Source organism: Apodemus sylvaticus, chromosome 14 (assembly GCF_947179515.1).
Source record: "Apodemus sylvaticus chromosome 14, mApoSyl1.1, whole genome shotgun sequence".
Taxonomy (NCBI): domain Eukaryota; kingdom Metazoa; phylum Chordata; class Mammalia; order Rodentia; family Muridae; genus Apodemus; species Apodemus sylvaticus.
This window is the reverse complement of record NC_067485.1, coordinates 24,832,639-24,844,969: the sequence shown is the minus strand read 5'-3', so window position 1 is coordinate 24,844,969 and position 12,331 is coordinate 24,832,639. Positions and strand designations below refer to the sequence as shown.

Sequence of the window (12,331 nt, the reverse complement as noted above, 5' to 3'; positions counted from 1 at the left end):
TTTGAGGCTCAGGGTGTTTTATTTATAGCTATCTATTAATATGCAGCCAAAGATACAGAAAAGAAAAAACATAAAAACAACTTTATCAGGCCGTTTCCCCGCATTTCAAGGGTACTTCTTAAGCAGGAACAAGTTAGGCCAACAGGGAGCTGTTGTGTGGCAGGGAAAAGCCATCTTCCTTACCACTCTTCTCCCTTAAGGGTGATGGGCTGCAAAGGTTTCCTTGGGGACTGTTTTGAGAAGTGGGGTGGACCGAGGGAAGGCACCCGGGCAGTTATTAAACTTCCCTATGCTTTTAGTCCCTTCCTCCTTGGGTCTTTAGCCTCTCTAATAGTAATACCTTAAGTGGAGGTGGGCGGGGCCATTTAGCTTGTCAAACTGGTTTGCTCCCCTCCTCTCTCCTCCCCCTGCTACTCTGGCAAAATTTTATCTGGTGAAGTTACTACCTAAAGTCGCCTAGAGCTCCCCTCTCTGAGAGTTTGAATGAGGAGTCCTCCCTCCTTTCACGGGAAGACAGTGGTGGGGGTGGGGGGCACTGTAAGGGACAGAGAGGGAGAGATGGGCAGGGAGGCAGAGCCTACCCTTCGTCCCAAGCACATAAGAAAGAGACATAGGTGCACATGTATGTACACAGTGCACGTGCAAACAAGGCCTAGAGAATTCAGGATTATAGCTGGGAAAGATGGGACTCTCCCGGGGCTAAGATCTTGTTTTAATTTGCGGTTTGAGATCACGGAACTTTAGAAGAAGAGGGTCAGGGTGGACGGTTGCTGAAGTTTGCATTTTACTTTTTGAGTTATATATGTTCAGGGTGGTATGGGTAGGCAAGAAGAGATTGGGTAGTAGAAAAACATCTGGGAGTAGAAAAACCTCTGGACAGTTCTCCTTTGCTTTCCTTCTCTCCTTGATGCTGGGGCCACCTGTACCTGCAGGTGTCCCCCAGCTGAAGGATGATGGCCCAGGCTAGACACTGGAGGATGCCTTCCAGAACTGGGTTGGGCATTTCCGGGGTGGAGCTGAAGACAGGTCTGTCCTGACAGTTGCCAATGTTTGGCCAAATTGGCCAGGAGGTCAGAAAGAGGTGTGTGTGGGGGTGGGGGGGGTGGGGGGGTATACATTTTCCCAGTCACCTTCCTCCTGCTGGTGGGAAACTTGGACTTTGGAAAGGTGACATCAGCTCTCCTCTCCTCCAGGTCCTCTGAGGAGCTGGGGTGGGATGAGCTGGCTTCTTCCTGTTGGGGCCCAGTTCTAGGGGCAGCTGTCACCTCCTGGCCTTCACCCTCAGGGGGTTGGGCTGAGGTAAGCAGAACAGAGACAGAGGCTTACCAGTGGCCTTGGGCCTCAGGTGTGGGTGTGGGAGGGCGGCCGGTTCCTGCTTCTCCAAAGTCTCCAGCTCTTAGTACAGAGTCTCCTAAGGGACAGAGTTCTTAGTGACCTAAAGTTGCTGCTGCTGCTGTTGTTGTTGCTGCTGCTGCTGCATCTCCCCTACTGAGATTTCCAGAGAGGTCACTAGGCCTAACTGTGTCCCTGTCCACAGCTTGGGGATTGTTATTAAATCTGCCTTTTGATTGTAGAGGTAAAGAAATAAATGGTTGCAAGGCGTCAGTCCCCCTGTTGGTCCTGTGTTAGAAGTGAGTCTCTCTTGGCATCTACTCCCAGGGAAAACTGGAGTCAAACAAGATGGGATGGAGGAGGGAGCTTTGTGGTAGCATCCCAGGGAAACCACTCTGCGTGCTGTTTCCAGCTTCTGGGCTGAAATGCAAAGCTGATTGAGACAGCCACCGTGCTTTATGTATGTTTTGCTTTATTCGTGGAGACATGTTGTCACTTGTGCCTTAATAACCCATGGGCACCTGGGGGGAGGGAGTATTTCATGGCAAAATAGACAGGAAACTGTCTGGAAACTGTAAACACGTTATTAAACTGTGAGGTATGATCTGATCCACTTACTCGGCAGGCAGAGGCAGTCCTTCCTTCCCTCCCCACACTCCCCTTGTGGCTTCCTAATCATGCACAGAGCACTGGTTTGCCCAAGTAAAGAAGCACAGTAGGGCGGGGGGTGGGGGTGGGGGGCTCTGGAAGGTCGGAAAGGGAATAATGGAATGTCCTCTAGTCACCTCTCTTTCATATGTGAGGCGCCCTTCTCTGCTCCGCCAAGGCTTCGTTTCTAATCATTTAGAAGCCAAGGCTTTAATTGTTTTATCTTTTTAAAACATAAGCCCCTGCAGCTCTTCATCTCCCCCTGCTGTTCGTTCCTGCCATTTCTCAAGATCCTTCGCGATAGCGGGGGGGGGGGGGGGGGAAGGGGGGCGGGGGGGGGGGGCAATTCCCAGGGAGAGGCTGGGCTCAAGAAATACTGGAAGGCGAGAGAGTGGGGGGCGGGTGTACTTCTGATCAGCGATACTGGGGAGATAAGGATGTGCCTGACAAAACCATATTGCTGTTGTCGTTATCATTAATTATTTAGTTTTCCTTCCTTGCTAACTCCTGACGGAATCTTTCTCACCTCTGAAGCGAGGAACTTTTATAGTTTAAAAGGCTTGAGGAAGAGAGTTTGGAGAAGTTCTTCCAAAATAATCTGCGTCCCCTCTCGCCCCAGGAGCAGGGAGTCAAGAGTGAAGAAGGGGGATCGTCCCCTCGTTTGATCCCGACTAAGAAATCAGAAAGACATAAAAGGAAAATCAAGTGAACAATGATCACCCCCACCCCCACCCCCACCCCCGCGCGCACAATACAATCTATTTAATTGTACTTCATACTTTTCATTCCAATGGGGTGACTATTCTTCTGGAGAACCTCTTGATTCTTGAACTCTGGGGCTGGCAGCTAGCAAAAGGGGAAGCGGGCGGCCGCTCGGTGCAGGTTTTGCAGAGGTCTCTGTCTAGTGGGTGTTTTCTTTTTCTTAGCCCTGCCCCTGGATTGTCAGACGGCGGGCGTCTGCCTCTGAAGTTAGCCGTGATTTCCTCTAGAGCCGGGTCTTATCTCCGGCTGCACGTTGCCTGTGGGTGACTAATCACACAATAACATTGTTTAGGGCTGGAATAAAGTCGGAGCTGTTTACCCCCCGCTCTATAGGGGTTCAATATAAAAAGGCGGCGGAGAGCTGTCCGAGTCAGAAGCGTTCCTGCACCGGCGCTGCGAGCCTGACCCAGTCTGCTCCGCTGTGCTCCGCTGTCCTTGCGCGCTGCCTCCCCGGCTGCCCGCGACGCTTTCGCTCCGGTGAAGACCGCGCCGAGATCTCAAAAAACCTGAGGCGATCAGAGCGACCAGACACCGTCCTCTTCGTTTTGCATTGAGTTCCATTTGCAATCGAACTTTCTTTTTTCTTTTTTTTCCCCTTCTTCTGATCCCTTTGCAGAATGGATTATTTTCCCGTGATCTTCTCTCTGCTGTTTGTGGCTTTCCAAGGAGCTCCAGAAACAGGTAGGCGCCACTTGCGGGTCTTTCTACTTCAGCGCAGCGCTGGGCTCGCTTCTGTTTTCCACCTTTCTTTTTCTTCTTCTTCTTTTCTTTTCTTTTCTTTTCTTTCCTTTTTCTTTTCTTCTCTATAAAATTACTGCAGCTCCAGCATCAAGTGCTTTGCAATTACTTCTGTGTGAAGCGAAAGAAATAAAACCCCCTGTTTGAATACAACTAACAACCGACTTATCACATAGCTTCAAAATAACGTTGGAAGCAGTGCTGCTGAGTAGCTACAGCTGAGGCAAAGATCTGTTGGAAATACGTGTGTTTAGGGTTACACGGTGCATTTAGGAGCTTATTCCAACGCTGTCTTGATAGTGTGCTAATGTGTAAAAATATTGAAACACTCCAGCTTAAAGTCAGGGAATCCTATTCAGCTCATGCAGGCGCAGTGTGAAGAGTGGAATCACCTGCCGATCATCCTTGCGCTGAGTAAGCCCGCGGGCGGTTTCAGGGCGAAGCACATGCTTTCTTTAAAGTTTGTCACTATTGACTTAAGGTTTCATTTGGCAGGTTTTTGGCATCTTCAAACAGTGTGAGCTCTATTTCAGTTGTATTCACCTGTCCTGGGAGGGGAGCCGGATTCATTCCTGCCTGATTAAGGAATTAGACAGTATGGGCCGCCTCTGATTCTTTCTCCTCCCATCCTGTTTTTTGAGGGTCAATGGCCTCTTTTTGTCTTTTCCTGACCCTAAGCAAAGAGAAAGGATGCCAAAGGGATGAGAACCCTGGAATGTGTCTGATCGTTTGAAATGAACAAAATTGGGCAGATAAACTGCATGGTGAAATTGGCAATAGAAAGAGGCGATGCTGTGTTGGGCCAGAAGGAGGTGTCATATCCCATGCAAGCTGTGCAGCCCAAAGATTTTGAGTTCTGAGCACATGGTGTATCCCCCTGGGTCTCCTGAGCTGTACCTTGTCTTCCTTCAGTGGTAACTTGTCTCCCCCTGAAGTGACTATTGTGAAGTTTAGTTTCTCTTCGATGTCCAGGCATGTTCTGAAAGTTTTTGCTTCCTGCCTGTTATAAAAAGGCATCCATATGCTCCCTTGACCACTCTGTGCTCCTACACACGCTGGAATTGAGTGGCTACCCCTAAAGAGTTTATCCTGAGTAGGGAACTTGGCCCCAACGCTAGGAATAGGCTAACTTATTTCCCGGTAACCACCAGCCAGTTTAATCTATGGGAGTTGTGCTGTTCAAGTCTCACGGATGGATTCCCTCAAAATTCCACCAGTGTCCACCTCAAAGCGTCTTCAGAAGGCTGGGGAGTCCTTTCCTAGCTCTCTCTCTCTCTCTCTCTCTCTCTCTCTCTCTCTCTCTCTCTCTCTCTGTATGTGTGTGTGTGTGTGTGTGTGTGTGTGTAATCTCTCTGCAGGTGGATAAGCCAGCCAGGGTAAGGGTGAAGTCCTGTTAAGCATAGAGAACAAAGGACGCTCTTTCTTTCTGTTTGTGTTTCGGGCTAAGGGCAGTTTTATGCCTTGTCTGCTTCTATTTGCGCTGCTAGATCTGGCCTGAATACGAGGTTGCAGGTGCTCGCTCTGGCCGTCTGAAGAGAGATTCATACCAACCTGACCCTCTCTTCTCTTCACAGCTGTCTTGGGAGCAGAGCTCAGCCCCGGAGCTGAGAATGGAGTGCAGAGGCCCCCTCCCAGCACACCCTGGAGACCCCGCAGGTCCAAGCGCTGTTCCTGTTCTTCCTTGATGGACAAGGAGTGTGTCTACTTCTGCCACCTGGACATCATCTGGGTCAACACTCCCGAGTGAGTCTCTAGAGGGCATTGTAACCCTAGCCATCCCTCGCTACTGGGGCTTTCTGGAGCCTGGAGCCCAGGCTGGAGTTTCTGTTCTGGGAAGCTTCTGGCGTTAGCGTTTCTGAAGACAGAAAGAAAGAAAGAAAGAAAGAAAGAAAGAAAGAAAGAAAGAAAGAAAGAAAGAAAGAAAGAAAGAAAGAAAGAAAGAAAGAAAGAAAGAAAGAAAGAAAGAAAGAAGGAAGGAAGGAAGGAAAGAAGGAAGGAAAGAAAGAAAGAGAAAAAAGAAAGAGAAAAAAGAAAAAGAAAAGAAAAAGAAAAAAGAAAAAACATGCCTCCCAAGGGAACTGTGCTGACTGAGACAGATCACCTTAGCTTAGTGGTAGCCGTCTAGGAGAGGGTCTTCTGAAAGTCTGGGGAGCGTGTCAAGCTGCTTACTGTGGGACAGATCGAAGGGGCTGTGCATCTGAAGACAAGAAAAGGGTAGAATAACTTAGCAGGAGGCTCTGGATGTGGGACCAAATAGCCCAAGGTCCTATATAGGGCAGTCTACCTATAGTTCTCAGAGAGGCACATTGCCATGTATTCCAGAGGAATAGATATAATAGGGAGTTACAATATAATTTCCTTTGTTTTACTTATAGAAAAACTAAGGGATAAAATGTTGAAGTCCCTTGTGTAGGAATGAGCTGGTAGCAGGGCTGGGGTCGGGGCGGGGTACTAAACTTCTTGCTATTCTCCTTCGTCTTTAGAAAACTGTATTTCAAGGCAGAGACCAGAACAGTGGCCATAGGTTTCTCTTGTATCTTCCGAGGGAACAGAGGCTGTTTTACACTCAGCCCCCAACACTAGTCCACTCGTTAGAAGCAATCATCAGAGAGAACACGTTTACTCTGTCTACAATGGCTGGCCTCATTCCAAACCAAACCAGACCCAAACCACTGCGGACCTAATCCTTAGTAGTGTTTCTACCAAGGGAAGGACTGCATTCCTTGTTAGGAGAATTGAAATGGATTCATTGCAATTTACCAGAGAGCATGTAGACACTGAGTCCTTCACAGCCATGCAATTTGGCCAAACTCTAGGAGCAGTGGCCGTTAGGCCATGCTCCACCAGGTAGCTTTGTCACACATGACTGAAGTAGAAAATCTTGTGTTTTGGGGCTAGTGGAGTCCTTCTGTTTTCTGGCCCCATAATCCATATGACACCAGAAACGAGAGAAAATCTAAAGCAGGAACCCAAACAGAGGTTGTAATTTAGAACAAAACTGGGTCTGGAAGAAATGGAATATCATTGTCAAGTATTGAAATGGAATGACATTGAATCAGAAAAAAAAAGCTGCTATTTTCCCATTTGGGGGACATACACTGAGGACCATTGATGGACAGACATGCCAAATGGCTTCCATAACCTTGTTATCTTGAGCTGTCCAAATGCTCTCTGAATCCTATTCCCAAAGAATGTGTCGTTTGAAAGATTATTAATTAAGCTAATATCTTTTTCCTTCTCTCTCTTTCCATAACAGGCGTGTCGTCCCGTATGGACTGGGAAGCCCTTCTAGGTCCAAGCGTTCCTTGAAAGACTTATTTCCCACCAAGGCCACAGACCACGGGAATAGATGTCAGTGTGCTCACCAAAAAGACAAGAAGTGCTGGGATTTCTGCCAAGCAGGAAACGAACTCAGGTGAGTAGAAGCCCCTCTGACTTGTCCAACCTGCAGTCCCTCTGAGACTGTCTTTCACTTTAGAGAAAGGAGCAGAGACACAGAGAGGCTAGGCGAATCTCAATATACCATCATTAAAATGGTTTTCCCCGTCTGTCTTCACAGAGCCCAAAGTACCATGCAGAAAGACTTAAAAGACTTCAAGAAGGGAAAACCCTGTTCTAAGCTGGGAAAGAAGTGTCTCTATCAGCAGCTGGTGGAAAGAAGGAAACTAAGAAGGTAAGAGGCTCGCGAGGACCTGCTAACCCTGGACACCAGTGCTAATGGCTCCCTAGTCCTTCCTAGTGGGAGAAAGACTTGACTATAGTAACAGAGTTGTCATGGACTTAAAAGAGCAAAGGGCTCCTCAGATACTGGGGCCTGAGTGTAGACACCTGCCCCCTGTGTCTTAGCACAGTTTATAGGTGGGGCCTCTACTCTAAGAGGCAGCTTTAGCAGTTAAGAATATCCAGTCTTTTCTCCTCTGGATCTTTTATTTTCTTCTTGACTCCAGAAACTAAAAATCATGTCATGGAAAAGACATTTAAAATAGTTATTATATGTGTTACCCAAAAAGTAGTAGTTATTCAAATGGCCAAAGGGAAACAAAGCCATTAGGTAAGGTTGGTGAGATTTAGAACATGGTGTATTTAGGTTTATTCCGTGACTATTGGTGAAAAATCAAAACAACAAAACAAAACAAAACAAAAACCCAAAAAGCAAGAACCAGCTGTCACTTTGCTTGTTTCCTGTGGCACAGGAGAGAGCGGGATTGGGCAACCCCGCAGTGTGTCTTCAAGCAGTCTTTATGATGATCCTTCCAAAGTCTAAACTTTTTGAAATTGAGAAGGTGGGGGTGGTAAAGGGACCTTTGTTTAGACCTATCATAGGTTCACTCGTATCTCTAGAAATGTCTCCAAGAAATGCAGGGTCAAGGTGTGACCCTGTGACCAAAGTGTTCTGAGCCCATTGTGGCCATGGGGAAGGACAGCTAAGCTAGTTACTGCTCAGGATGGGGACAGCCACACTTAGCTCGCTTCACACCTTCCACCTTGGGCTCTTTCTCCACCGGGTCATAGTTACTGAGCTGACCTGAGGATCAATATACCTTTTTGCTACTTTGTCTTCCATTAAACACTAAATTGATAATTAATGCTCCAGTTTTTTATGTGCTCTTTTTCACACACACACACACACACACACACACACACACACACACACTGAAACTGCACAACTCTTTAAACTGTCACTAAGCACTTGCTCAGGTCTCCCTGTAGGCTCCCCAATTTTCTCTCCATCCACCTGTTAGCTTCCATTCCTTATGTGATTTAGAAGGTGCCAGTGCGCCAGAGGGTAGGATGCAGAGGCAGAGGCTACTTAAGCATAGATTTGGTGCTTAACTCCCCGTAGACATGCCCATAGGCTTCCTCTCTGTAGCACTAAGCATAAACAGCGGAGTTTATTCACACACTAGTCATAGACACTGCTTGGGGATTTATCAAAGAGCACCGCATTGCCACAACTGGTGTAAAAGGCCAGGAACTAAGACTTGGTGTGTTGGTGCCAAATTCTAATTTTAGATATTTCTTTAGCCAAGGAGTGATTTGTTTCCCTCTCTGTGAGTGTGTATTTAAATAACATTTTTTTCCTTGTCTTGTTTTACTAGGTTGGAGGCCATCAGCAACAGCATCAAGACATCTTTTCGTGTTGCGAAGTTGAAAGCTGAGCTCTATAGAGACCAGAAGTTGACACACAACCGAGCGCATTGACTACAGAGCTCCCTGGTGTTTTGGAAGCCATCCCATATATAGAGTGAGCCCCGTGGCCAACTCTGCACTCTCCGTGCTGCCTGGGATCTTAGCAAGAACATCTGTCCGGCTTCTACAGTTTCTTGTTCAGACTGGCGGAGGGCCAGCAGAATCCCTGTTCCAAACATTCCAAGAAAGGTTGAGGTGTTCCTGAACCTGTCTTTGTCTGCGTCCGCTGGTAGCGAGTACTTTTCTGCCTCTTCTTGCTGTTTGGGAATGACCATGGACCTCTCAGAGGGCAGAGACAGGATGCCATTCTAGAGTGGCATCATCCAGCGAGCCAGGAGATTCCATAGCAGGGCGGAGTTTCTGTAGAAAGTCCTTAGGGAGTGTTCATGTCTGACTCAGGCGCCTGGCACATTTCAGGGAGAAACTCCAAAGTCCATGCAAAAATTTTCTGAGGAATGCACAAATTGAAAACACACTCCAAGGACAAACATGTGAGTTTAAAAAAAAAAAAAAAGGACAAGGACTTCTTTTTTAAGTTGTAAAATGCAAAACTCAGAGCAACTGTTACTACTGTATATTAGGATGTGTTTCATGAATATGAGTCTACCTCACCTTTCTGCACTGTTGTACACATTCTCACCTTTAATTGTTGCCTCCCTATACTCTCTCCTCTCCACTATCCGGGTTCCCAGTCATCTGTACTGAATCCTTGCCTCACAGAAATCAAGTCAGAAGTAGCTGAAACATCTCCATGCTAATCTGCTAGCTCTGATCTATGAGAAAGAGGATGACAGAATCCCACCCTGCCCTTGACCTTGGGAAACACAATGGTATATAGAGTTGTTTGTGAACGTGCTGAAAAATCTGATTGTGCTTTTTAGCAGTAAAAACATGTTCCCGTATGTATTGTAACTGGCTAATGGAAGAGGTTAGATTGAATCTTGATGTACTTATTTTTTTATAGATATTTATATTCAAACAATTTATTCCTTATATTTACCATGTTAAATATATATCTGGGCAGGCCATATTGGTCTATGCATTTTTTTAAAAAATATATTTCTGAATGAAATTGAGAACATGATTTGTTTTGCCTGTCAAGGTAATGATTTTAGCAAATAAATATTTTTCCCTACTGTACTGACTTGTGAATTCTTTCTGAAAACTCCAAGAAGTGATAATCCTGAAGGGAAAAGGTGAAAAATGGCTCTCTAGGAAGGTCAAACTTAGAAAGAAAGTAGGGTGTCGGCTTGATTTAAACAGGAAACTTGATACGTTTCTTTAAAAAACGCTTTTAATGGCTAGTTGACCTTGAAGGTTATATGATATGAAGGAAATAGAGAATTAGAAAGAGATACATGATACTTAATAAAATATGCATTTGTACATAAAACACTGCTTTTGGATTGTGTTAAGAAAACACAAAATAAAAGCTTTAGTACAGCCTTTGCTTCTTGTTACCTGAAGATATCCCCGGGGAGCCCGGTCATTAACCTTGCTTCTCTGGCCATTAGGCAGATTCCAACAGTTTAAGCTGATGGTGTGGTGAGAGGTGCTTTCTCCATAGTACTTGGGCTGGAGGAAGTGATGGAAAGACGATCCTCCTCCAACACTGCAACTATTCATGGTGCCTTACCCAGCAGCTGCTATGTGAGCAAGGCCTGCTTAATCCACAGAGGTTGCCAGTACCTTTTATTTGCTCAGAGTAAGTATTTTGTTTATTAAGGAACACCGAGAACAGTTTCTTCTTCCAAGCTCAGGACTGGCTGGGTGCCCCAGAAGTAGAGTCACCAGGAGCTGATTTTAAGACACTATCTCCCCAATCCCCCCCCCCCCCACACACACACACCTTCTCTGGCTGGCCAAAATGGTATTGCAGATGGTCCTATCAGCAAAGACTCATGGAAATCTGATGGGCTTCTAGAATCTTCACTGCCTTTCTCTGGGAGAGGATGAAGGGATGCCCAGCATCTAGCAAATATTAACTATTAACTCTTGATGATCACTGTTATCTTGAGACACGGTATGTCAAATTACAGTCTTCTGGCCTCCATGGCCAACATTCTAGGCAGCTGACTGCAGTTCTTCCTCACCCCCTGTTAAATTATTAACATTTTAAAGCACTGTCTAAGTAAGGTATATGGGAAAGGTGTGTGTATGGCTATTTTACTTCACCTGATGAATTACTTGCCACTGTGTGACCGGCAGGGTTGGGGTGAGGTGTCCTAAAGCCCTGGCCACTTCCACAGGGTACTTGGCCTGAACTTGGTTTCCTCTTCCTATTGAGCAAAGTTTTCAACCTTCTGCCTCAGGATCTCCCTCATCTATTCAGGATGAGAGAGAGGGAGGATGGAGGTGGAGGCAGGGGATTTTCTTTCTTCTGTTTTAAGTTTTAAGAACAAGTCCATAGGTGAAGGTGTTGAGGTGGTACCAAGAAAATGAAGGCCAGAGCTCAGAGAACACCAGTGTAATGCATTTAAGAGGTAGCTGGGATGAGAGAAGCTATTGAATAAAACAGTTCAGAGAATGCTACAACTGGAGTGAAGGAGTTGTCACTTTTAATAGGTTAAACTCTTAAGTCCTCTGACTCCATGATCACTGCTTCAGTAACTGGCAAGAAAACAGAAAGATGGGAAGCTGTCCTTGTCTGCAATCCTTCTTTGCAATCCCTCCCATGGGATTCAGATGGGCAGTTAAAGAGTCTGGGGGGTTCGCAGGCAACTCATTCTTTTCAGGCACCCAGAGGAAGGCGCTGAGCTCCTAGGATGATCCAGTCAGGCTTCCTCCTGGATTTCCAAAAAAAGTGTGCTTGCCCTTGCGACAGATTTTTCTCTTTATTCTTAAGGGCCCAGCAGGGCTTTAATCCCAGCAGAGTAGAGCCTGGGCCAGAAGTGGTAACTTTTGGCAGGGATGAGAAGAGAGGATCCCACTAATGAGTGCTTCCTTTTCCCCAGGGATTAGCTTTGCCGCTGAAAACCATTGGTTTTCACTCCACCAGAGCACAGCAGTGAGGGGAATTCTATTCAGCTAGAATTCCCTGGGAAAGAGGCATGCTACCATCAAATCAGAACTTCGCGGTTTTCTTATTGTATTGTATTGTTTTTTTTTTTTTTTTTTTTTTTTTTTTTTTTTTTTTTTCTGGAAAGAAAAGAAAACAGAGACCCAGAGAGGCAGGCAGTGAACTGAAGTAACACAGCAAGCAGGGACTTCTGCAAAGCGGGCTGGTTCACCTACAGATTTCTGGAGTTCATCTGGAAGAGGCACTAAAGCAAACCCAAAAATGGGGTTCTAGGGGGGCTGGTGGGGGTGGGTGGGTAAAGCAGTCTCGGGAAAGCTTCACCTCCCAGCTTCTCCAGTCAGAGCTGGAGCTCTCTGGTAAAGCCTTTGCCTAGCTCTCTCACCAGCCTTGGACTGGATTCCTGGCACTACAGAAATAATAATAATAAATAAAAAAAAAAAGGCAGCCTTTGGGTGGGGTGGGATGACCTTGAATAGGTATTTACGTCTTATGGTATCCTTGAGTAGCTAGAAAAACGTTCGATTATCATTTTTAGATTAATTTACCAAGTGAAACAGTCACGAGTTAAAGAGAATTCTTTTAGTGGAGTGACATTCTCTCTATAATGCAAGGCAATGTTTATCTTCTTCCTAAAGTCTGAAA

The 12,331-nt window shown here is 46.1% G+C and overlaps 1 protein-coding gene across 1 annotated transcript; it reads left to right on the top strand.

Moving 5' to 3' along the window:
* The first annotated feature begins 2,933 nt into the window (after positions 1 to 2,933).
* Edn1 (endothelin 1) lies at positions 2,934 to 9,782 on the top strand. Its single transcript, XM_052156736.1, has 5 exons — positions 2,934 to 3,423; positions 5,055 to 5,223; positions 6,737 to 6,895; positions 7,040 to 7,153; positions 8,580 to 9,782. Exons 1-5 carry the CDS (start codon positions 3,360 to 3,362, stop codon positions 8,680 to 8,682), a joined length of 609 nt encoding a protein of 202 aa, XP_052012696.1. The 5' UTR covers positions 2,934 to 3,359; the 3' UTR covers positions 8,683 to 9,782.
* The last annotated feature ends 2,549 nt before the right edge of the window (positions 9,783 to 12,331 follow it).